The sequence below is a fragment of the Hippoglossus hippoglossus genome, chromosome 3, assembly GCF_009819705.1.
Source record: "Hippoglossus hippoglossus isolate fHipHip1 chromosome 3, fHipHip1.pri, whole genome shotgun sequence".
NCBI lineage: Eukaryota > Metazoa > Chordata > Actinopteri > Pleuronectiformes > Pleuronectidae > Hippoglossus > Hippoglossus hippoglossus.
Genome location: NC_047153.1, coordinates 31,061,028 through 31,088,349, shown reverse-complemented (window position 1 = coordinate 31,088,349; position 27,322 = coordinate 31,061,028). Strand labels below are relative to the sequence as shown.

The 27,322-nt window shown below is 41.1% G+C and overlaps 1 protein-coding gene across 3 annotated transcripts; it reads left to right on the top strand.

Annotated features, from left to right (window-relative positions):
* The first annotated feature begins 1,680 nt into the window (after positions 1-1,680).
* Positions 1,681-19,288, top strand: bnc1 (basonuclin 1). 3 transcript variants are annotated; one of them, XM_034581516.1, is made up of 5 exons: positions 1,681-2,029; positions 10,758-10,860; positions 12,479-12,714; positions 14,343-16,429; positions 16,915-19,288. In XM_034581516.1, the coding sequence occupies exons 1-5, from the start codon at positions 2,015-2,017 to the stop codon at positions 17,714-17,716; spliced, it is 3,243 nt and encodes a 1,080-aa protein (XP_034437407.1). In that variant the 5' UTR covers positions 1,681-2,014; the 3' UTR covers positions 17,717-19,288. The 3 variants fall into 3 exon arrangements, with proteins under 3 accessions (XP_034437407.1, XP_034437408.1, XP_034437409.1); XM_034581517.1 differs by lacking the exon at positions 1,681-2,029 and adding an exon at positions 3,866-4,752; XM_034581518.1 differs by lacking the exon at positions 1,681-2,029 and adding an exon at positions 10,115-10,172.
* Positions 19,289-27,322: the final 8,034 nt, after the last annotated feature.

The following is a 27,322-nucleotide window of genomic DNA, read 5'->3' as shown; positions in this document are numbered from 1 at the left end:
AGCTTTCCTTCCTCCACATGGAGGAAAGGGAGGTGTGTGTGGGAGCGTGGAAAGGAAAAAAGACACAAAAGTAAGAGTAAAGGACAAGAGGTAAAAATCTGATTTATTTGTGACAGTCTACACATTAACATGAGGAAACCTAAATCTGAAATGAGTAATAATCACTCTTCAATCTTTTCATGTGAATGTGTGAATATTGGTCACTTTGGATCCATGGACATCCATTTGAAAAATATACTGCACTTGTCAATGCACAGTATACAGAGTATAAACAAGCATCTCTGCATTGGAACATCTGGAGTTGTCTGATGAACATCGCTGTCCTCAATGACACGAATGTTGCAATTAAGCCTTTGCATTTTAATATCGATTTGAAGGAGTAAACATGTCACGGATTTCAGCAGCAAGTTCCTGTGTTCTGAACATAAGGACCACTCCTACCCTGCCTCTGATTGGCTCACCACAATATTCTTGCCCTATTCCAAGCCAGTTGTCAATCTTAATGCCGAAAGCAACCTACCCAACCAATAAAGGCAATAAATAACCAATCAGAGGCAGGGTAGGCACAAGTCATTGCCTTCCTCAAGTTGAAAAATAATGGATTCTGGACAATTGAGAGATAATTTACCATTCAATTTAACAAAGCACGGCTCCAGTTTTGCTCTGTGGAAAGCATATGTGGCTACAGGAGCTGTTTGGCTCATACCTGCAGTAGACACCTGGTACCTGGGGTCAAATCACGTTCCCACCACAAACTATCTTCTCCGATCTTGGTTTGGGACCTGAGTGAGACCACCTCCTCTAAAGGGTCTCAGTGCCGTTGTTTTGGTCCACACCTGAGTGCAATGTTTCTGTTCACACCTGCCACAAATGTATAACTCATGTTACATAAGAGATATGACATTTTTTTTCTGCAAAAGCAATCAAAGATTAAGTTCTCAAATGTAAATAAAATAAACACTATTATTTAATTACAAAACTTAGCAGATTTTAGATTTTAATGCCAGCTTAAAATGCTTTGATACTTCAAAAAGTTTTCTATTAACATTTTGGATGGTGCCAAAAAAGGTGTGGAGGTTTGATACCTTAGGCTAAAGGTAACAGCGATTTGGTTTTTTGTCATGTGTGAAGTCCCACTCTTCCTGAGGAACACTCAACACAGACACTGACACATTCCTGACGGCACAAGGCATAACTTGTTATGGAGGCTGTTCACAGGACTGTGTTAAGGTGAATCCAGACACACACACTGGGCTGTGTGAACCGAGAGGGGCAGCGTTGATTTAGGGCATTACTCAGACAGAGAGAGAGAGAGAGAGGGGAAAAGAGGGAGAGTCTCCCCTGACTGCATTAGGAGAGCCTCCAGCCTTTGTGATTCCTTTTGATCAAATCTCTGTGAAAGATGAGTGTCATGCCCTCTTCCAGCCAGCTGTGAGGGGACTGCCCTGTGACTCTGAGGGGGTAGACGTGTGTGTGTGTGTGTGTGTGTGTGTGTGTGTGTGTGTGTGTGTGTGTGTGTGTGTGTGTGTGTGTGTGAGAGAGAGAGAGAAAGCACATGCACACCTCTATGTGTGTGTGTATTGTGTGCACAGGCTAGGGAGGGAGCAAGCAGCTCCTGAGGTGAGAATGCCGAGTGGGAGGATCTCATTCCAATCCCCTGTGCCCAGTTTCAACACACACACACACACACTCAACATCTTGAGTAGTTTAGAGCCAGTCCACGACAACATGAGAGGAGTGAAAGCAGAGGATGTGTGTGTGCGTATGTGTGTGTAATGAGAGTTAAAGCAAAGTGACTTCTGTTTTTTGGTGAGCGCTGGTGGCTGAGTGTGTCTGTGTGAGAGAGGAGAGAGAAGCGGAGTAGATGTGTGTCTATGTTGTTGAACAAGACGCTGCTGGGTGTGATGGCTCTTTTGCATTAGTACTTGTGCGGACAGGAGAGTTGGAGACAGTTGTTTTGTGGGAATCGCAAGGAATGGCAAACTCCACGGTATCCTTGGAAACATCCGACTAAATGATAATGGCTGAGGTAAGAGAGGTGGCTTTTTACTGCTATTCTCTGTCTGCTCGGGCTCTTCTCACACACACTCCCTGCAAACATGATCAGGACACGCTTAACAAAGACAAATTGGACGCAGTCCATGTCGACTGGAGTGACAGGCAGGAGCAGTGCAGACTTTTATTCTAAATTGTGTAGATTAGAAAAAAATTACAATGTTTTAATTTCATAATTGACTGCATGTGATTTGTACATTTCATGAGTAGAAACATATTGACTTTAGTTGCTCTGTCATTCTGTGATTTATCTATACTTGTTGTAGGATTTGTTGTTACAAGTTGTTTCGTTGTGATTTATTGGCCTTATTCTTTTTTTAATACAGATCTTTGTTTTGAGGATCATAATTTTTTCTGCAACACTTTTGATTAATAAAGAAAAGTGGCCAAAGCTCACGAATGTGAAATGTCCCCTCACGTCAAGCAGCTCTACAAGATCTTTGTCAAGTTTAAATTTCAATTTGGAACAGTCAAAGAATACCTGAATGCAAGAATTCAGGATCTCTGATGCCAGAGTTGGTAAATGACCCTTTATGAAGCTGGTGATTTTGTAAAAGTTTTCTAAAGTCATCCAAAGTGCTCACATTTCTAAAACTTTGAGTCTAGCTCAGACACTTGAAGTCCTTGTGTGGCTGATGAGGAAGTCACAATGAGGGCGTCTTTGCCCCAGTCAGTGTGGACAGAGATGTCCTTACATGCCTTCCAAGAATCCATCAGACAACTTTTAAGTTAAAGTGTGTACTTTTACTTTTGAGAATCAGCCCCCATTTCTTACCTGCGTGTCAGTCCTCCATCCTGCCGGCCCCTCGTCTGTCCCTCTTTCCGTCTGTATATCTAACCGTCTGTAGTATCAGAGCAGCCTGCACTCATGTAGCCTCCTGGCTGCAGTCTTTTGGAATGTGATTTAACAGGAGCCTAATGTTTTGTTACAGCCATAATGTAACAATTAGCTGGTGGTGGTGGCTTCGGAAGAGGCAAACAATCTCTTAATGTGTGTGTGTGTGTGTGTGTGTGTGTGTGTGTGTGTGTGTGTGTGTGTGTGTGTGTGTGTGTGTGTGTGTGTGTGTGTGTGTGTGTAAACAGTGTTAAACAGTTGGAAGACAAACAATTGTGGTTTAATACCCTGCATGTCAGAGTGGAGCATCCAAACAGCTTCCACAACATGTGATGAAAATAAATAAATTGATGAATGAAGCAAGTGAAGAGATACTCACTGAAGGTGACTGTAGTCTAAAGTTGCATGGAATTATTTTTGATTTAGAATTTTTTTTTAAATAAAATGCCCATCTTCATTTTATAGCTAATTGGAAAAGGTAATGGGAATTACTCTCTTACGTACAATTCTTTTTTTTTACAAAATTTCAGACTATTTGATTTTATTCATAAACTTTTATATAATCACAACAAACAATGAAAAAAGCATTAATATGTCTCTTTGGTTGTTATAAAAAATGATATGTTATCAGTAATTTGATATGTCAAATAGCCACTGTTATGTAGAAAAATCTCTCCGTAAATATGGTTTTCAATCAGCTTTTTACATATATCATAATGATAATACGTTTTTTTAAATTCTATGAAAATTCATGTATTGAATTCGGAACAAGTGCTGCCATAAGTTTACCATGTGAGTGTGTATTTTCTTCCTCACACATTTAATGTTCCTCAAACAGGCCTTTTCCATTTTCTGATGTGTGAAAGGAAATTACTCTATTAATCCATGACAGTGATTTACAATTTTGTCTATACATGTGTTTGTGTGCATGTGTGTGTGTCTGTGTCTGTGTGTGTGACAGAAATAAGTTGTGAGTTGAATGGCCCTCTGTGGCTCCCTGTAACACACTCATGTCCTATCTATTCCTGCCGCATCTTATTCTCTCCATCTTTTGTTTCCTCTTTCTACCTCCATCTCTTTCTGTGGGTGTCTCTCTGTTCTTCATCTCTGCTACAGGGCCCCAGGGCACAACACACACACACACAGACACACACACGCACACATACACTAGAAAAAGAAAATCAGAGCAAGGGCCCTTGCTCATCTTTACAGAGTTATACTTCACTTTGTATGTGGTAGTGTTTTGGCAGTGGCGACCGAAGCCTGCAACCTCGTCAGCTTCATTAGGTTCATGATGGTCCATCCGTGAGAGGATGGGAGGGTGTGTGTGTGTGTGTGTGTGTGTGTGTGTGTGTGTCTGCTCCAGCCTTTTTACCCCCTTCAGCGTCTCCTTGAGCTGTGATCCGCCCCTCCTGGCCCCAGCCTACCCCCTAATACCCCCCCAAACTCTACACGTACACACACACGCATACATACACACACACACACTCAACAGCCACCCCTTACGTCTGCTTTGCGCTGCCACCAAAAGGCTTGTGAGGATTTGTCAGCCAGATGTGACAAGATTGTCAGGAGGCAGGCGAGGAAAGAGGGAGATCTGATATTAATCAGAGCGTAGCTGGGAGCCAAACTCTCTCAGACTCAGTGTACTAACATGTTCCCCTCATTTACTCCCTCTCTGAGCCAAACACTCCCTCAGAGTTGCTAACGGGGAGCCGCATACACCAGGAAGCCAACCAAACTTTGGCTTGCCTCTTCCCCCCTCCACCACCACCCCTCCTCCCACAAGCTCATCTCTTTGTCTTTTAAGAATTTTTTTTTATTTCCTTAAAGAAGCCAACCATTTTCTCATGGATATTCAGGTAAAGATTTGCTACATATTCTTGTCTGCTTGAGTGTTGAAGCATGTAGTGTGTATATGTGTGTGTGTGTGTGTGTGTGTGCTTGGTGGTGATTGACTGCTGGATGAGTTTGAAATAATGAGTTTTTCACGCTGTCTTTGGGCTGTATGGACTCCTAATAGGCTCAAACACAGCCTGTCACTACTTGCACTCGCCCAGGCTTTCCTGGGCTTGTCTTCTCCTTTTCAGGTTCAGTGCAGTGTTAAAGGAATGCTCATGGTTTTAGTTCTCTTTTTCTTTTTTTTAAAATTTAAATTAATTTTATGAACTACTAGTACTGGCATGCAGTGTAGCCTACTCTAAAGGAAGCTGTTAAATCACACACAGGCTGGACGTCTTTGCAGCTGAGACTTTGTGTATAAAAAGTTGAATAGTTGATGTAAAACCTAATGTATTCATTTAAGACAATATCACAAGTGAATGATTTTTATCTGGTGCTGTGTTTAAGTGCTTCCTCTTTCATTGTGGAGTGGCATTAAATCATAAGCTGAGGCAGGATCACGTTGCCTGCTGAGCAGCTCATGTTTTGTAACCTCACTTTAACTAACACTTGTCATCAATTAACATTTTACTACCTCGCTGTCACATAAACAACTTGGTCCACGACGTGATTTATTCATGAGACTGTTCTCTGCTTGTACCATGCACACACAGACACGATGCAGACGCAGCCTGTGGTCGGCGGCGGGGCCAGGTGTAGTTTTGCTGCTGAGGTGCTTTTATTGGTGGAAGTCTACATTATTAGCAGGATATCTGAGTGGTACCAGGAGAACTGTCCTCCCACGAAATTCCTCAGTGTTTTCTATGTGTTCTGGCTGGGATCAAATATTTATTTCCTCTGTGTGTGTCTGTGTGTGTGTGTGTGTGTGTGTGAATGTGTGTCAGAGTGAAAATGTTTCTTGATTGCTGTGGTGCTCTTTTTATTTTTGTTGAATTCACCCTTTTAAATGTGTTTCCCTTTTATTTTGAATATGAAGCTGTAGTCAACAAACACTAAGGTACTGGTTCAACAGCTGTTATATGTAAAAACAATAAGATAGAAATTTAAATTCTAAATCAATTGAATGAAAAGTTAGGTTCACAAACATTTCATGCTCATTTAAAAACAGTTTTTATATTTGTATTTTATAGAGTGATTATCTTCGCCGTTATTCTGTTGATTGTTTTTACAGTAACAATTCATTATTTGTTTGTTTGTCATTGAAAAGCCAGCAGAAAGAAAACATTTGTCAATTACAGGTTCCCTCAATCCAAGGTTACTTTTTAAAAAGGTTTTTAAAGACTTGAACCCCAAAATTATATTGAGCAATAAAAATATATGAAATAATTTAAACTTTACACATTTGAGAACCTGGAACCCGTACGTGTTTTTTAAAATTTCATTTATTTATTTTTGATAAATTACTTCAATGATTAACTGTTTCTTTGTTTAAAAATAAAATAACCAGTTATAAAATGTAACAATTGGTTTTATTCTTGGCTAATAAATAATTTATAGATGCTTAATCAATCAGTGAGGCTGTTAGGAGAATCAACATCAACCAACTTTGAAAATATTTTTTTCTCATGAAAGTCTTATAACTGATTCACAAAACATTGGTAAATTATTTATTAATCATTAATAAATACATTAGTTGCAATTAATTAACCCCCCATAAAAGGTGCCTTAATAGAAAATGGTATCAACAAAATGTGTAAAAGACATTCAAATAATAGTATTTACAAATAATATTATTTCAAACTACGACCAGGGACAATAATGGTTTGACAGAGAAAATAATTACTCTGAATTTTTCCAAATGAGGTGTGACAATAGTTACAAGCAGAAATCCCAGCCCATGGGTGCTTTTAGGAAATCCAGCTGTTTCCAACAAAACATTTTTAAAGTTTTAAATTGTACAAAAATGTAAATGGTAATAATGTGTGTGATGCAGTTCAGTGATCTATATTTCCCTGACAGGAAAACTCTCACTTCTTTTATTTCCCCTGTGCCATAATTGTCTTGTTAACTGATTAATGGCAGCTAGTAAAATCTGATCCCCCCTCACTTGGCCATCAGTCTCCGTCTTCCTCGGAGCTGCTGATAGCACTGTTGTTACTCACTCTTTGGCACCAGCACTGCTTGTTTCCCCATTGAGTGTCAGTTAGTGCCGGGTTGTTGCTAATTGATTAGTTTTCCACTGCATTAGGCCAACAAGTCCCTGTCCATCCCTGAGCTGTCCCTGTCCAAGCAGCTGTTCATTTCTGCTCAGTCTCTGAAGCACCGTGAGTCTTCGGGACCCATGGCAAAATGTTATTTCAACAGCCAGAAAAGACTATTTCATTCTATTTCGTGTGTGTGTGTGTGTGTGTGTGTGTGTGTGTGTGTGTGTGTGTGTGTGTGTGTGTGTGTGTGTGTGTGTGTGTGTGTGTGTGTGTGTGTGTGTGTGTGTGTGTGTGTGTGTGTGCGTGCGTGCGTGTTTATCCCAGCAATGGGATGGAGATGATGTTCCACTTTGACTAGAAAGTGAATAGCTTTTTTTCGAACTTTCTTTCTGATTTTGACTCATATTGCCAACTGTGTGTTTTAAACATCACCACATGAATACAAACTTTTAAGCTGTCACTGGGATTTCAGCAACAGTTTACATTTTTAATGATTCTCTCGAACCTGTTACTGAAGCCAGTTGTTACATTGTTGGTGCTTCACTTCTGTGTATGATTTTCATGCTGTGTGGATAGGTAGGCTAATTCATGCACACTAGCAGATTGGGTCGTCATGATATTGGAATGCTGCCTTCAGTTCACCTCAGTTCTTTTCCTTGAGCTCACCTCCTCCCTCTAATCTGCCTTCATTCTCCTCCATTCATCCTGCAGAGCGACCTGTGAGTTCACAGTCTCAATTAAGTTGCCTTTAACAGCAACAAATAGACAGACACTGAGGAACTGAGGACCGGTGGCAGAATCAAGGCATACGCAAGGAGACTGAATACGTGAATTTCACAATAAAGAAAGAGAAAGTTTAAGATTCGTCAAAGTAGTGCTGCCGGTTCCATGGAAACTCATACACAAAAAGAAACTATACACATAAATAGATTCAGAGAGAGTCAAGGCTGCATAGGTTCATGATGTCAGGAGCAGACGCAGTCAGATACAAAATGTATTTTTCATTCTGTGATATTGATGGACATGTTTTGAGCAGCATTGGATTCCTCTCTTCACTTTTCAACATCACACATTTTCTTGTGAGTTTGCTCAGTTGTCATGTTTTCTGTTTAGTTCTCATCATGTGACATATTTGTACAGTAAGTGGACCTTTAGTTTTTTTTCTGGCCAATTATTATTCTCGAGGTCAAGAATGTACTCACAGATGAGAGGGGATCTGAGTTTCTAAAAGTGTTTACATGTTCATCTGCACACCTTTAATTATTATGAAAATATAGTCTATCAGGAAAAAACTATACCAGCAGCAGCAAAGAGGTGGATTTTTATTCTGCTCTAAGTGTTCCAATTTGATAAACCATATCTCAGTTTGTTTGTTGCGCTGATACTGTAAAGGGACATAGTCATAAATTGTATATATATATATATATATATATATATATATATATATATATATATATATATATATATATATATATAAATAGTACTTATATTATATTAGTCATTGTATTATGTTAAATAATAATATTTTTTGTTGCACTGTCATTACAAAGAAAAGCATAAGCATTTTTTTGGCTTAACAACCACTGACTTTGCCACCACATACACTTTTTGTCATTTCTCTAACATGTACTTCCAAAATGCTAATTAGAGGGTGTGTACTGGTGGCGGGGATCGTGGGGAGGACATTTAGCAACTCTGTTATACATCAATGAAATAAAGGAAGCAACAGTGTGTTAGCGTTAGCTTTGTCTTCAAAAACACTGACCCAGCCGCATCATTTTGTGCAATTAGTCTTCTTGTCATCGATTTCACTGATGCGTGTGAACAGCCGTAGCTTTGTTGTGACAACAGTAAAGAGAGGAATGGTGGGGGGGGGGCTCCATTACCAAGAGCCAGTGTACTGTTGGTCTGCCCGGCACTGCCATATCTTTTCTTCTTCTGCTATATCTGTGTGTGTGTGTGTGTGTGTGTGTGTGTGTGTGTGTGTGTGTGTGTGTGTGTGTGTGTGTGTGTGTGTGTGTCAGCGAGCTGCCTGAGATATACATTAAGGGAATAGCAGCAGTATATGTACCCACAGTAGGATGGGATTAGCCTAATTGGGCCATGTTGGTTCTTGGTGCTCTATAATGATGGGATTATGTCGCTGAGAGATGAGCAAAAGGGTTTTTACACCTCACAACTGTCCGGAGCAGGCAGAGCTGCCCAGTCAGAGATAACACCCAACAGAGAGGGCGATAGAGAGAAAAGCGATGCAAACGGATGTCATGGGACTGAACGCCAGAGCTGCCACACTGTTTCAAGGCCAGGTAGCTGCCACCACCTTCATCTCAGGTCAGTTTATCCGTCCTAATGATGAGAGGTTATTTTAAGGTTAAATAATGTGATGCCAGATCTCAAGGACAAGCTCAGCCTCGAGCACAGAACCAAGCGAATGACTAAATGAGAAGGAGGAGGCCCCCTACCCACCCACCCACACTCTTTCTCCTATTCCGCCCGTGGAGAGGGAGTGAGCTCCAGCAAGGAGCTACGCATGCCGCTCATGTATACTAAAACCCCACTGATCATGCATTATAGATGCAGAGGGAAAGAGGTGCCGTGGCGCAGCCACTCCAAGGTTTTCAGCATGTAACACTAACAACACTGGCTTTGATCATAAATCTGATGATGCTTTTCCCTCGGTTCCTGGTGTGTGAATGATTTTTTTTGTCCATAGGCAGAGAGAGAGAGAGGGGAAGCAGGGTCATTTTAGTGTATTAGTGCACTGGAATCTTCACTGCAGTCGGTGCCAAGTCAGCAGCTACCCAGAAAACGTGACTTATTACTGCTGTTTACTCCTCACTTCAAGTCTCCATCTGTCAGTCCACACGCTATGCTTCAGTGTGCTTCTCTACATGTTTGTCCGGAAAAGAAAAAGGCCATTAGCCAATAGACAGAGTACTCTGACCTGTGTGTGTGTGTTTTTGTGTGTGTGTGTGTGTGCCTAAGGCACTGATTGATTGAGATGGCTTTGCTTTTCTAGGTGTGTCTGAGACCTCTCGTTCTCGCTATACTGACACACATCCACATTTTCACATGCACATTTCACATGCACATTTCACATGCACATTCGCACACTCACACACACACACACACACACACACACACACACACACACACACACACACACACACACACACACACACACATCCACAGGCATATGCATATGCTAGAGCTACTGTCACAGGGTCAACAGGCCAGTAAGCGATACACAGAGGGAGAGCAAAAATACTTCAGGCAATCACACTCTCAGTTCCATGGACAACTAAACTGACTGTCGTATGTTTTTCATGTAGCTGTGTTAGATTAGCAGAACTACAACCACGCACTTTGACTGCAAAGTCACAGAAGGATAGGACGGCAGATTTTATATTATAGCTTCCATGTAGCTTTCCTTACAAATATGAAACATATGGATTTATTTAAAAGATAAAATGTGACTAATAATGTCTCTAAAGTCTCAAATGTCAGAAATGTAGAAATGTGCTCTGCCTTATTATAACTTCAGCCTTTGCTGGCTCCACCAGCAGCTCAGAGTTGACTCAAGAGTTTCTAACAACAACATGGTATTCTGGCAGACTTTTGGCACAATGTTGACATTATGATATGAAACATCTACAATATTCTTATTTTATGAAATGGACATCCATAGAATTACAGTGTCTTGGTTTTAAATTAAAAAAATTTAAAAATGTATCTAAGAAGAAAATGGGAGGATTTTTGATGTAGTTTTCCAGTTACGTGAAAAGGGAATGAATTTTCTTCCTCTCTTTATTTTTTAACAGGCTATCTGCTGCACTTTGGTGAACTGTAACTGTGACAGCTTCAAGCCCGGAAAGCTGAAAAGAAGGCAGTGCGAAAACTGCAAGCATGGCTGGGTAGCACACGGTGAGAGCTCACTGCAAGATTTCTACTTTCATTGCCCAAGTTTTTAAGTGTCTGTTAAATGAACCTGAGACTAAAAACCGTGATTCATAAATCTACAATCTCAAATTGTGATGCAAGAGAATGGAACCACAACATCCCAACCTGCAGCCATGGCTGCATGTGTAGCCTGCTGAGCTCTCATTACTACTGAAACAAAACTCATTGTACGTTTTACAATTACAATCAAAATTTACACACAAAATTCTAATTCTAATTTAAGTTTGGGAAAGATAAATATATTTGTTACACATACACACTGCACCTATTTTATGGTCTTCCAACTTCCTGTGTGGTGTGACTATTTGGTTCCAGTCTTGATGAAGTGATCACACCCCATGGTATAAGTAAGGGTGGTTTAATTAACTCAAGATGGATATGATCTGAATGAAGCCATGGATTTGTTACACTCTTAATAAACATAAGGTCATTGTGCATTTGCAAAAAGTAACGGCATTTAAAAAACATTTGTATCAATAGTAGATATTTACCAGGAGTGGGGGCTGTTTAAAATATGTAATTTATTCATTTCAGGTAGACATATTATGTTTAAAATCAAAATGTCAGGCTCCATCTTGGTGTGTTACTCTTGTAACACAGTCATGTCTGAATGTTTTGCATGTTGCCAGTTTTTGTCAACCACATCTGTTGCCTGTCAGCTGGTCCGCTCTCACAAATCTAGCTGTTTTATAAGTTTGTCCAACATGTTTGGCTGCTGCTGAATTTATTTACAGTCAATCCATTGTCAGGAATTAAGATTGGGCCCATTGCCAAATCTTTATTTCACTGTTTTAAATAAAAAAAAAAATATATATATATATATATGAGAAAAAGACATACACATCAAAACATGGACAAATACCTTTTTTTTAATAACTGAACCAAGACTTTGTGTAGTTTTGTGTACCAACAATTAATCTTCAAACCAGTCACTTTGTGTCGCAAAGAGAGAGAGAGAGAGAGAGAGAGTGAGAGTGAGAGAGAGGTAGAATAAGTGAGAGATGTTTTTTAATTGTCATTAAATGTCTGAGAGACTGGAAGTAAAATATTCTGTTACTAGACTGCAAAAGAAATACTCTTTACAGTAATTATACTAATGACTCCAACATTTGTGCATTTTTTTTACCTTAATTTATGATTTTCCAAATATTCATATTACAGAGTACCACTGGTTCTATGAATCTATGTGGCTATTTTATGATGGGCAGCAAACATTAAAAAAAGCAAGTGCTGATTTATTAGTTAGCAGCTAACTCACCAGAATATTTGACATCAAATAATTTTATCAAGGGGTAACCTTGTCACCCTCACTCTCACTGCACTTTCTCTAATAAGACACAATGGCGTACCAATGGCCCATAATAACTGAGGGAGTAATTACTCAATGTTTTCATATCTGTTCGGTGATGGCTCAGATGACTTGGCTACGCTTACATTTACAAACTGTATTCTTCTTCTGGACACCCACACACACTTAAACACTGTTTTGTTTCTTTTTGCTGTGTCTTCTATTTATGTGAGTGCAGAGATAGATATAGTTTCATGTGATCTAATCCAGTCAATTTTAATGTGTGTATTCTAGCCCTGAGCAAGCTTAAGGTGCACCACATGTACCAGAGCAGCCAGGTGGAGATTGTGCACTCCAACGTGGTGTTCGACATCTGCAGCCTGATGCTGTTTGGCACCCAAGCCATCCCCATTCGCCTCAAGATCCTCCTGGACCGGCTCTTCTCTGTTCTAAAGCAGGAGGAGGTCATCCAGATCCTCAATGCCCTTGACTGGACACTGCAGGACTACATACGAGGATACGTGCTCCAGGTGAGCAGCACCTCTAAAGATATGTGCTCAAAGTACTTTTTAGGTAAACAACACCTGGGTACACTGGCCATTGCGCCTGTACAAAGCCCAACACTAAAAATCAGGCAACATGCACCATAGCTAGAAATGCTACGCAAAAGTACTACGGTCCTCAGACACTGTTGTTCATCGAGGAATATTTTTAACACATAACAACCCCAAAAATTGCAACGTTAGTCTTTGTGCTCCTTTCTGTGCATATATGGGTTTCAGATACATCATGTACGTAGAACATGCTTCAAAGTTGTTGGTAGGCCCATTTAAAAATGTGTTGGCCCCACTCTGCCAGGTTTAAACAGTATGACTCCAGCTGTGCACTTCATGCAAACACATCGTCTGAATCTTGTAAGGATTACCAAAATGCTGAACTATTAATTTAAATATTAAAACAACTCAAAGTGTTTTATCTTTATTGTTTTCAGGGTGGTCTTGAGACAGAGAGATGAGGGGTTCGGAGGAGGGGGTGGAAGTGGGGAGGATGGGGCTGTCCTGGACTATAGAACCCAAAAACCCAGCATATAAGTGACTGAGAGTATATCATGGAAGCAACACAGGGACTTTCTGAGGAAGATAAGGAAGGACCAGGGAAGAGAGGAATCATGAAAGCATAGCTGAAAACAGGAGAATGTAGGGATTTGATATAGCAACCTTTACCACAAACTGTCTTAGTTTCCTGCTGGTGTGGCCTGCTTGTTTCTGTGGTGCCACCATCTAGAGGAGGTGTTCTGAGTAGATTTGTAAATATTATGTCTTTTGCTTCAGATTTCATCTCAAGCAAGAGCCAAGCCAGCTGAGGCCTGGGCTGCAGGCACTATGTCAGCATGAGCTCTCACTTCGATTAGTACATCATCAAGTATTCAAGTTGGACTGCGTTTAATTCATGTTAGCTCAACTAATGGCAAACGTAGAGTCAGAATCCTCGACAGGCGCCCAATGAATGCTCTGTGATGAAATATTAATCACGGTTATGGCACGAAGCCACTCCTCACTTTCAAAGACATCTGAACTCACATGTGATTGCTGCTGGCTTAAGGGGGAGAGGACCCACTTGATCAATGCGATGTGCCTCATGATCACCCTTCCCTTACTTGTGTGTCTATATGTGTGTGGTATGTTTGTGCACATATTTATTTTTGCATGCCTTTGGGAGTGTGCATATGAGTTTACAAGTCTGCTACTATGCGTGTTCTTATTGAGATGTGTGTGTGTGTTCTCCATGTGGTTCTACTGATACAGAGTGGGCAAACACACATGATTTAAATGAAGAGAAATGACCTGCAAGATGAAACACTGAGTGTCTGTGTAATGAGGGTTCTCAGGGTTCTGCACTGCCTGCTTATATTAACCCTCTATCTGATTCCTTTATTTAGCTGCTCTGCCAGTCTGTCTTATAGTGTGTGTCATCTAACCTACTCTGTGAATATGTATGAGCAACCCAACAGACACTTATAATGATAATGATGAAATTGCTCTCTTCTTTCTTCTTTTTATCACTGTCCTGCTCCTTCCTCTCCTCCTCCTTCATCACCTTGCCCTCTCCCCTTTCCTACACTCTGGTGCTGTCGCCTTTCTTCCTGCCCTGTCTTTAGGATGTCGCGGGGAAGGTACTAGACAGGTGGGCTATCATGACGTTCGAGGAGGAAATCGCCACCCTACAACAATTTTTGCGTTTTGGTGAGACCAAGTCCATAGTAGAGTTGATGGCTCTGCAGGACAAGGAAGGCCAGGCGGTGTTGGTTCCAAGCACCCGCACCAACTCAGATATCCGCACTTTCATTGAGCGCAACACCCCACGCACTGTTGCCAGCCTCTCTACATCCAAAGCCAATAAATTAAGCAGTAACAGCATGCACCACTTTGAGAACTTTATCAATAGCATGGCCTTCATGCTGCCATTCCAACTATTAGGCTCTGTTCCTGCACCATTTCTAGGCTCACCAACAGGGACACTGCAGCAGCAGCAACACCAACAACACCAGCAGCCATGCTGTGGGTCCTTGGAGCAGCAGAGTCAAAGAAGAGATGATCTAGAGCAGGATGATCTAGGGAAGGACAACACTCTTTCACGACCTCCAGAAAGCAGTCTGCGATGTTCCAGCTCGCTCTCATTCACAACTGATCGAGAAAGAGGTGGAGACAAACTAATAGACCACCTCTCCACCACCACAAAGATTGAGGCAGAAGACTTCTCCACTAGCGACAACTACTCTGACGGACCCTCCACGCCATGCACACCTTCCATGAGCTCTGATGTAACACAGATGTCACCTGAGGGGAAACTGCGCTCCTTGGACAGGAACGGGAGCAATTGTGTGGGGGTCTCAGGGAGTGGTGGGTGTATAGGCTCCCTGAAGAAGGGTCGTGTATATTGTAATGCTTGTGAGAAGACGTTTTATGACAAAGGCACACTGAAAATCCATTACAATGCAGTGCACCTAAAGATTAAGCACAAGTGTACAATCGAGGGCTGCAACATGGTGTTCAGCTCGTTGCGCAGTCGCAATCGCCATAGTGCCAACCCAAACCCACGGCTACATATGCCCATGAATCGCAACAACCGTGATAAAGACCTGCGGGGCAGCATATCACCTGATGAAAGCTCTCAAGGAGAAAAGAGGTCTGAATATGGCACACCCATCCCTGTCTGCTCTGCAGAAAGCCATAAATCTGTATCCAGCTACATGGTGAGCCACGCAGATGTTGGCTCTAAGCTCCACAGTAGCTCATTCCCCAGCATGGGCCAGAGTGGCATCCTCTTTCCCAACTTGAAAACAGTGCAGCCAGTCCTGCCTTTCTACCGCAGTCTAGTAACTCCAGCAGAGCTTGCCAACACCCCAGGAACATTACCCTCTCTTCCTATGTTGTCCTCCTCTGTACCAGTCAAACCCATCACAGCCCTTGAACCCTGCATGACAGACCCGATACCAAAGAAAAAGTCACGGAAGTCGAGCATGCCAATAAAGATAGAGAAGGAAGCAGTGGAAAGAGATGATCGGATAGATAAGGAGAGCAGCTCTGAGGATGACATTCCCTTACATAGCAGGGACCAGGATGAGTGTGACAGTATCCAAGCTGAAGGGCCTATGTGTACAAGACCAGGTGGAGAGGAGAAGGAGTTGAGTGGGGCTTACACTGGTGAAGAGAAGGAGAGGGACAGCCCCAAAAACCTGTTGGACCAAACCTTAGATAGAGAAATGAAAGAGAGGAACAACCAAGATGATAGGCCAAGGCAAGCTGAAACAGAGGTAATCACCCGTGCATCCTCCCCCTTTGAAAACAGACTGATGGAGACCCACTGTGAAAACAATTTACTATGTCATGAAGCCAATGAAGAAAGGGTAGACAGGGAACATGCAAACTCACTACATGCACCTGACAAATTTTCAGAGCTCAAGTGGGACGAGGGTGAGCATAGGGTGAAAAATGGGGGCACTCCCCAGCTCATAGACCAAGTCAGGGAAGAGGCTGATGGCTGTGTCGATGATTATAGTGACTCAGGGTTATCTCACTACGAACCCGATGCTGACCTGCCACACCACTGTGAAATTTGCAGTAAGACCTTTAAGAACCCCTACAGCGTCAAGATGCACTACCAAAATGTCCACCTGAAGGAGATGCATATGTGCACAGTGGATGGCTGCAATGCTACCTTCCCCTCCCGCAGGAGCCGAGACAGGTGAGAGGCAACCATATCTTCCACTTGTTCCTGCAAAGATTTTCAGAATTAAAGACTTATAGTATTCAAATCCCATCTCAAATGCGTTACTATTTAGCTCAGTCAGTTGGCAAGTTCTGTTTGGTTCCACCTAGAAGTCACTGGATATCAGTCATATAGCATCAGATCAGTTATTATCTTTGTGTCACTAAAACATGTGAATGTGCTGACAAGAAGGAGGAACTGAAATCAATTAATCTAGTGTAGTTCAAATGTATCAACTCTGCGCAGATGTCTGCAGATGTCTTGTAAATAAACTACAAGTACCTATTGTGTCTTAAGAACTGTTTCTTGGATATTCTAGTGTGTAAGTATTTTCTCAAGGCATGTTGAGATTCAGTTGAGCATGACTTGAGTTGTATATGTATTGGATTAAAGTCATTCACTATGTGGTGTGTGATACTATATATTATATATATTTAAAGCACATATTGTTTTATTTGCAGACACAGTGCAAATTTGAACTTGCACCACAAGCTACTGACCAAAGAATCCTTCAGCCCAGCCAGCACACTCTACCTGCCCTCATCCCACAGTAGAGACAGAGAGTCCGTTTGCCTGGACTACAGCCAGGACCGGGATAGAGACCTACCCCATCGAGACCCAACCAGCCACACCTCTGTCATCTTCCGAGGACACAACCGCATGGGTCTGGTCTTCCCTATGAGCAAAATGTGTACTGCACCAGACAGTGCTGAGGCATTGCCCTTAGGAGAGATGGAGGGGTTAGGAGGAGGAGGGGGTGGAAGTGGGGAGGATGGGGCTGTCCTGGACCTGAGCACCTCTTCTTCTGCCCCACCCCGTGGCAGCAGCAGTGCAAGATCTTCCTGGGACTCCGATGGAGCCGGCAGTGAGGAAAGGGAAGGGGTTGAGGAGAATGAGGAGATTCTCCCCATGGAGGACAGTGATGAAAGCTGCGATGGGATTGGCATGGGAAGGCCTGGGGGCGAAGAGTTGGCATTCGGGGGGGAGAGGACCCTCAGCAGCATTGTGGGAGGACAAGGCGGGCTTCAGGGAGGTGGGGGTGGATCTCCAATAACCTGCCACATCTGCCAAAAGGTCTATAGCAACAAGGGCACATTCAGAGCCCATTACAAGACTGTCCATCTACGACTGCTTCACAAGTGTAAAGTCCCTGGCTGTGATACTTCTTTCTCCTCTGTGAGAAGCAGAAACAGGCACAGCCAGAACCCGAACCTACACAGGAACCTGGCTGTCAGTTCAGGTGCCATAATGGACCAGGAGTAGGGTCTTAAGATCATTCCAACATGACTGATTTCCTTTGTTCTATTTGTCTTGTTGTTGCTGTTGCTGTTGTTGTTTTCTTTTGGGGCGCCTAAAAAGGCTAACCAATTAGCACTTTTTAGAGTCTGTAATATCCTGTCATGTAATATTTTGTAAAAACCGAGAGAAAAAAAAGAAAGTCCAATCAGGATTTCATTTGTTGCAGCAAACACAATCTCCTTTTGGAACAATCAGCTTTGTCTGCAAAAGAAATGTTGATAAAGCATTACATACATCTGTATACATATCAACATACTGTTTTAAGAACAACTGAAAGATACAGTAAATTCATCTTCAGTCTCAATATTTCATTGTAATGCAGTACTGATTTATACCTATTCCTTTTCCTTACAGCCCAGTTTACACATTAAAGAACAAAAAATGTCTGTATTGTCCAAATAAGAGTTGAATCATGCCACTGTACCATGAGACTGTTTTTCTTCCAGTTTTTTTGTTGTCAGATGTCCACATTGTCCCTGTGAAGCTGTGCATTATGCATTGATCAAACGCAGTAGTGAAGTAACGTCTTCATCTGATGTTTCATGTGGACAATGGTCTTCAAAAGAGTCTTTGTTAAAAAGATATCATGTTGTGAACTTGACCAATAAGTTATTGTATGGTGTTGACCTTATCTGTCTTTACTGTTTTAGTTGTTCCACACTGCTAATGTTTACCAAAGATTTTTTCCGACCACAGGTGTGTATATAAAGTTCCTCATATTGTGTGAGGGGTGTTCAGTATTAAAAGGAGCCCAGCCAGTCTTCTCTCGTCTACTTTGTGATTATCAGCAGTATTTAGACTTGGGCTCTATTGTAACATACAATGGTATTCACAAAATAAACCAACAAATTAACAAAAAACCTTTGACTGATCCGGGTGAAAGAAATCTCGATATTGCTGATGTTTCATTATGAAATCTGCTCATGGGACTAGACTTGATTAAGGCAGTGCTCTTGTATTGTCTTTGGGGTTTCTTGCAGTATCTTGACTGACTGAACAAACAGCAGGAAGTAATGCTGTATTTGGAGACTACAGAAGCATATACTATGAATGAGTCAGACACTGAGAAATAACAATGGAAAAAATGTAATTTTTAATAATGGTCTCACATGTGATCACACCGTAAAAGGAACTGGTGAACAAAATGTTTATTAAACTGTATATTCTGTGAATAGAGTAATTTGTTATTTGAAAGAAACCAAAAAAATATACTGTATAAAATAGGTAAGGTTCACCATTAATATTATACGTTTTCCCTTTAAAAAAAAAAAAATGAATGAACAAGAAATTGTGTTGTATATGTATGATTATTTCACCATGGTTTACCGTTCTGGTTTTGCTCTATATTCTGCAATTTTTTTTCATTCTGTATTTAAATGCAGTGGACCCAATTTAAGATCCTGTTTGTTGGTTGTTTGGATTAGTTTAAAAAAGGAGCGAAAACCCACCCATACTGATAGGTGTTCATGTTTCCTTTGATTTAATGTTACAATATTCATTCGAATTAAATAAAAAGCCATATGTTTGCAAGCCTCATTCTTTTCAATCTTCTATATGTTTATAATTATGAATAAAATGTAATGCACAGTACTTCAGCACATATATATGCATGTACATACGTATATTTATATATATATATACACACACAGATACACATATACACATATACACATATACACAATATTATGTGTGTCCTTAACTTAAAGTAGAATAATTATTTTGTCTTACTCATAATGGCAGCAGGACTATCTGATCCAGGCTAACTCTCTTGAGGCCTTGCACAACTCAGCGTTAGGCTGATCAACACTGATGAGTCTCCAACGGACACATTAAGCAATGGACTGCCGACAGGACAGCTACGCTTGCATAGACAGGCTTCTCTGCATTAAAATAGAGCTGAAAGTTATTTTTCACTAAAATGACAAAACAACATATGCTCTCACTTGCATCTAGCCATCGGATAATTTTAATTTTATTGCTCTCCAGTAGTTGTGAACAGAAGTTAATTTATGTTCCTTGTGGCACTGACAGACAACATTTAAAATAATATCTCTCCATAAAGAACATCTCTGGAAAATCCATACTAACAGTGGAAGGGCTGACAGGGTTCAGAGTGAATGTTGATTCTGGTGTAAATTAGAAGTAAACAATCATTTGTCATTATCTCTCTATTACTGGAGCAATCTACCTTATTTTGTCTAATTTTAAGGTAGGCCTACCAATATTTAGTCATATTCCACTGAAAACACAAATTTACCACAAGTTTTGAAAGATGTATCCAGTTCTAACACAAATAAAGATTAAGAAATGAAGAAACTAAATGAGAGACGAGAAAAAAGTTATCCTGCCATAACTTAATTGCCAACAGGCTGAGGACGGGAGTTGTCAACAAAATGACTGGGTCCAAGTCAACCGCAGCTTGACCCCTGACTGATATACTGGCCCGAGTAGGCAAGCAACCGAATCAGACATAAAGGCAGCTCGGGCAGTGAAACAAATATGTCGACACACAGGTGCAGTAACAGCAATTAACAGTTTTTAATAGTTGTTTTGATTTTACTATGATTTTGTTTATTTTGTTTATTCTGGCACGAACACAAAAGACATCGAGATGGTAGTCACATTCAGCAGTTATTCAAATTTGCATTCCCTCAAAATGGCATACACTACATGATCTGAAAAAAAGCTCTCACGGTTACTGAAGAGGTGAATTAATCGCTGTAATGCTGCTATGCAAAGTTAAAGGGCATGGATGGAAATGGACCAGGGACAGTGGAAGTACTGCTGGGCCTACATTGAAAAAGCGAGGAGGACAAATCTGTTACGCAACATGCCAAAGTATTGCACTATTACAGAGGGCTGAAAGCCTTGCATAACTCAACAATTCAACCCACCCATCACATTTACTGTACATTAGCAAGCTTGCAGAGCTGTTCCTCATCACTTAGGAGCTGAAAAACACGGTTCTGACAAGTGGCCCCCATCCTTTCTCTGATACGTTGCAGAAATCTAGTACCACTCACAGAGGGCACAATGGATTATTTGAGTCCCGCCTGTGCGTTGTATGTAGGCGACAATATTCAGCAGAAACCCCAGTTGATCTGTAGAGGTGGTGCACTTGCTCAACTCCCTCTACAGAGCTGTATCTGTATCTGGAGCGATTTGAATCTTTAGGGCTATTTTTAAGAAGCATGCACCCTTCTCTGCATTTGTTTGGTGAAATAAACCTGCAGTGTTCAGGACAGATTTATTTTGACCACTGACTAACAGAAAAAGTGCTAAACCTCCCTTTTAAGATGATAGAATAGGAACAGTGAAGCCTGAATGTATTTATCACCAGAAACTGACTCGTCTTGATCTTTTTTGATTCTGCTTCCACCCCTAAAGTGTGTTCAGACTGGAAGGAATAAAATCACTGACACACATTAGAGTCCAAATACATAACATTCCAATTCAAGAAAAACACATTTTTGAGATGAGATTAGTTGATCAAACAGATTCAAACTGTCAGTTTAAAAGAGAAAGCAAAAGTGAACTGTTAAGTTATTCCCTGATTGTTGGATGTAAATGTCCATCCTGTTTACAGACCAACTTATTACTTCAACTGCTGTACCTATGGAGCTTCTGCACACAGGTCTGTTTCTTTCGTGCTAAGTTGTCTTGGAAGGATATTAGAATCAAAAGATATTTATTGGGCCTAAAATACTATTTTCGTTCTTCAAATGACCTAATATATTTGTCACTGTGATTTTTTCAACCTGTTTTCAATGCAAATCCACTTGTTTCAGGTACTTATTGTAATGGAAAATCTGTTGAAATTAACATGAGTATCTTAAAGAAAGTCAACTTGGAACAGTGAAGAAAATTAGCATGTAGGCCTATGACATGTTTACGTCACTGCCCATCAGAGCAGGATGCCTGTAAATACCTGTAACGATCGCAGTCATTTGACCCAGGAATTAATGCAAACTGCACCCTTTCACACAAAAGACTAAATCCAGATGTTAGTGGGTGTGTGTGGGGTTTTTGGTCCAGTGTGAAAGGGTTACAGTCAGTTGTTTGGGGCTGGGCAGGTAGCATATACTGGGATTGTCAGAGCTTTTCCACTAAAAACAGCTGCTACAGCTGTTATCTGTGAAACCCAAATAATTAAATGAAGGGGGCTAAAAATCTAGAGCTGTGAGTTTCTACAGTTTGTGTTTACCGTGGCTTTTTCAGTGGCTTTTTCTCGCAGTTGTTGGTGGTGTGTACATTGTTATCATAACTGACAAAGTCAAAACTACCAAAAATTCAAACATTAATAAAAGATATCCTCATACTTTTTGTGAGAATACATGAGCTTATTGCTATCCTAAAAGTTACTGCTGTGAGCCAGCACCTGGGAATCAGCAGACATGTGCACATTACTGTGAAAATCCCAAACAGTGAAACTGAGCCCCCTGAACAACAATGTCGCTGATCCTGCCACATGTTCCAGAGAGAGGGGTCTTTCTGGGGCACTGACACCGGATCCCACTTCGAGGTCCTGGGATGGGGATCAGGGCCGGCCAAGGGGGGCTAGCTGGGTTAAGTCAGAGGGGGGTGGTGGGGGGACAGAATAGATTGTCCACGGGTGCTTGGGAAGCTGAAGAATATAAGGGGGTATTACCATCCTGCACAGCAGCCAGATGGACAGCAGATGACTTTTGTTCTACCAAAGGAAGAGGAGGTGGAGGTAGAGAGAAGTAAAAGCAGAGGGAAAAAACAAGTACAAGTTTTCAACTTTACAAGGCAGTTTTCTCCTTCTCTTGACCATGACATGTTCATAAAAATCATCTGTGTGCTGCAATATGTTCTGTCATGAAATCCATTTATACATTACACAGTTATTACATCCTAAACTATGAAGTTTTATACAATTAAGAAAGACAGCAAGAAACATTCAAATCGGATTGTAGCCTAGAATAATGTCCAACAGCTTTAATTGATCTGTGCTCACAAATTAAGATCTTATAATGCACCAGTGTCACCACAGTGGGTCCACCAGCGCAGGAATGGGAACTGCCCCCTGCTGCTGGAAATATCTTCTCTTCCACAGGCCTCTACTGCCATCTGATGGTGGACAAAACCACCCACAATCCTCTGTTGACGTTTTTATCTCAACACTTCACCTCAATGAAATGTTGATCCTGGTCATCAGAATATTCCTTATGAATATGTACATTTAACAATATGTAACAAGTTAGTATGTAAAATTAAATTGAAAAATTGAAAAATAAAGTAACTAAGTCCTCTTTTAAATGACTTCTTGTTTGAAAGCCAAAGCAGAAATAAATACAGCATACATATTATTTTGAAATTAATAATACACAATCAAATACTGAAATTGTGGTACAGAACACTTCTGTCATAGGATCAAGAAGGACAGATGAAAATACACATGATTTGGCCCAAGTGTCTCATAACCTTTAAAATTGTGGGGGAGGTTAACATCTGGCAATGCTGCCCATCCTTTTCTTTGACCCCTGCAATGGAAAGGACGATTTGTGGATCAGGCGATCCAACAAACTTCAAATACAAACTGTGAAACAGATAAATAATATAGAGTCTGGCCTTTTTCTGTTGCCTCCAAAAGGCCAAGCAGTTACTCATTTTGCTGTGAGTGTGCAAGATCTTTAAAAGTTTAGACATTTGAACAGTTGTTTTTTAATGACATGCTGGTGTAATATTCCCACTATTGAAGGTACGTGGTAGCAGCTGTTGGTGATGGCTGCTTGCCAATAGCATCAGCCATTGTTGTATTTACAAGATAAGAGATATGCCTGTAGTCCATGGTAGCCAGTGCGAGATGAACAGTTGTAGCTCCCGAGCAGTGGGGAAGCCAGGGTGGCTGGTGACTGTTTGTAATAAGAAGCGTAGTCCTAAACCAAAGCTCCCAGTTCACCACTAACCTGTTCAAGTCTCTAATAAATTTCCCCACACAGCAACACACCCACTGAGGAACCAACTGTGGTTATTGGCAACTAAATTCTGAGAAACATGAAGTCAAATGTATTCCAGGGGCCATATTAAAACTTAAGGGAAAATGGAGATAGAGTTAACTAACTCTTTATGTCGGCAGTCATGACAACCTACAGTCAGAGGTCACAAAAATGATTTGTACTTATGCAAAGATGATGTCGGCCTCTGTAGTAGTTTCTCTGGACCCCTGCCTAATCTGACCAGCGATGACATGTACAGCCGCACGTCATCCTTTCACCGCTGACTGTCGAGGTGGTGTCCACAAAAAAATGTGGGCTTCGTAGATAATTGGCAAAGATTTGGGGGAAAACCTGGTCTGATAAGGAGAGACGGCATTCATCCCTATTTGGATGGAGCGGCTCTCAAAGTTTATTAGACAGTCAACACCATGAAAATCCAGAGTTGAGACCAGGAGGCAGAGTTGAAGTCTAACTTCTTCTGGAAGGCAGATGGATGACCACATTGAGTCAAGTTCTACTTGAGGGAGTTTTTTTTTCTCTTCAAAGTTGTCAGTGCTGCTCGTTGTTGGAACTATTGTGTTTCTCTAGAATTGTTAAGGTCTTAACTTTACTATGTAAAGTGCCTTGAGATAATGCATGTTATGATCTGGAGCTATACACTTTTTTTTTAATTGAGGTTGAAAATGCTTGACTTGATGATATCATACCTCCAAGATAAAAATGTCCTTGAGTATTGTCTGCATCATGTCACCAGATCCCCATAGACACCCATTATAAATAAGCGGTCCTCCTTTAGGGCCTATCCAACTTCCCTCCATTTCCCTCCCTACAGAAAGGGACAGAGAGCCCCATTCCTGAACTCAAGTGGTAGAAATGGCCTCAAAACCATGGCCGAACCTATATGATACACCTTTGACTTATCCTGATCTCATTCTCTTTGTAGATTCAATCAGGACAGATATATCCTGAACAAGATGCACAATTAATGACATACGCGGCTTGTTCACTATGCCAAGTTGTAGAGAGTGCTAGATCTTTCTGCCCGGTGGCTGAGCTGTTCGGACTATCAAAAGCTTGTATTTTAGGTCAAGGAGAGAACGTCACCATGTACACTGATTCCATGTATTCATCCGTGCCACACTGTCAATACACTGTGGAAAAAGCAATGCTACAGATAGGCAATTTCGCACTACACCTTACAAAAACATCCTCCTGGATGCTTTGCTGCTTTCCCTATCAGTAACTTGTGTGTAATTGGTCTTCGCACATGTAAACAAAAAATCTAATTTCTGTAGGAAATGAGTCAGTGGCCGTAGGTCTTTCTCCTGTCTCCCCCATTTTGCAAATGCACCTCTGTACTCACTACAGACACTATGGTGTCTCACCATTGCATGTCGTAACTACCAGGAGAAAGCACATTGGCGAGAGTAGCGGCGCACACCATCACCTGCAGGCATGTTGGTCAGAGCCAACCTGCTGGAGCCAACTAGTGGGTCCCTGCATCAACTGCAAACCAGGGATTTCTTCCTGGTTAAGTACCTGATATGTAGGAACTGGCATCAGCCCAAGTGGAGTGGACCCTTCCAAAGTCTGCTCACCAGGCCCAAAGCAGTAGTGGAGAGAGACACCTGGATCTATCTGTCTGAGCAGGAGGGCGCTGAGCATCTTCTGTTATAATTAAAGTTGTTGTTTTTTATAAATGCTGCATGTAAGTGGAGTTGGATTTTATCAGCACCACAGTTCTCCTCTCCTTGCTACTTTCAGATACCCCATTATATCTCTCCTTGACCTTGAGACATTTTCCTTTGGGGTCAAGGAATAGTGGATAGGAAAGGAGATTATTTTCACTTTTTAACAGCATACATTTTTAATCAGCTGCAAACTGATCTGTTCAGTTCACCTTTCACCAAAAATATGAGCTTGTTCTATGAATGCCGCTCTTTTAGTATGATATTGCACTAAACAATAGCTCCTCATATGTAAACTCTTATAATCACAGTATTTCACTGAATCAGTTAAAAATCCTAATTTCAGGTTGTTTAGTGGGCGTTTATAACTAAGATAAATTATTTGTGTTTGAAAGAAGTGGCAACCCACTGTGACATTATCTATTTGTTGGACTGTATAGAAAGTCTGTCATGAAATACCCTGCAGATTACATTCATTAGCCCTAGCATAAGGATAGCGTTAGTTAACATGCTTTTTGTTCAATAAGAATCCTTCAGTATGCAGAGGACATGGGATGTTACGTGCTGTATCTGATGTGACTCCTTACTATTGTCCTTTTCAAGTCTTAATTCACACAAACACATTCATACAGCATTACTCTTGTTTTTTATCACACATATACACCATTTACACAATTTACGGTTCACTGTCTTGCTCACATTAGGCATGTAGACTTGTGGAGCTGGGGATCAAACCGCCAACCTTGTGTTTGTGGACAACACACTTTAACTCCTGAACCACATCCACCATAAACATCTGTAAAATCCATCTGAAAGGTGATACCAAATCCCCGGTGCATGCCCCACCAAAAGTGCAGCACCACATCAAGCAGATTTGAAAAAAAGAGCTGGACAGGAAGAGAACACCCTACAACAGTATCGAACAATGAATTATTGAATTCATGAAATATTGCTGTAGGCTCTATGCCTAGCAGCCCAGTCAGCGAGAGAGAGGGAGAGGGAGCTCATGTTAGCCAGCGAGATAGGGGAGGTAGACTGCCTGATATTTTGAGTTTTTGTATTTATTGGCAGTCAGGGCAGGATTATGTGTGCAAACATCTACTTCTGTATCTATATGAAACTGGAAAATGGTAGGTGTCCAAGCCCTTTGAGGTATATTCAATCAAATATAGAAGTTTGTTAAATACCAAGTTCACCATTAGTGATACAATCCATAATCAGTGAATCTGTGAAAATTGTTCATTTGTTTGGTCACAATCTGTCTCCTATTTCACTGACAAATAGACTGCATATATCCAACTGATACATCAGCCACAGAGGTCCGCTAATCCTGTTATTTTTTGTCATTAGTTGTTTGTCAAGATATTTACGACGCTCGTGAAGTCATCGTTTCTCTCTTCCGCCGTTTCCTCCGCACGAGCAGCTGTCAGCCAATGGGCTTTGAGAAGTGGCGACATCTCTGCGATTCAGGAAGCCCTCTCCGCTCGAAAAGATGAGCAAGACTACGTAAACCACATTTCCGGTATATACTTTCAGAATAAAATAGAGACGGAACAGTAGTACACAATCTTTCAACACGTTACAAGTTTCAGTGAACATTACAATATCTCTTATATATTGTAAAAGAGAGGCCATGTATTTAACATTTGGATAATCTAATAAGATATTTAAAGGTACTTTACGTTACCTTAACGGTGAATGGTGAAGGGGAATGTGTATTAAGTAGATGTCCCATCTGTTGGTGAGACCGTGTTAAGGTGAACCATGATGGGAAACTTCTACCCATATATAGAGAATTTGGTCAAAATTAAAACCAGTTACACAGTCATATGGTAAAACCATACTAATACCAATGAATACCATAAAAGAAAAACAAAATCAGTGCTGGACTTGGCACTTTTATTTTGATGACAACGAAGCCT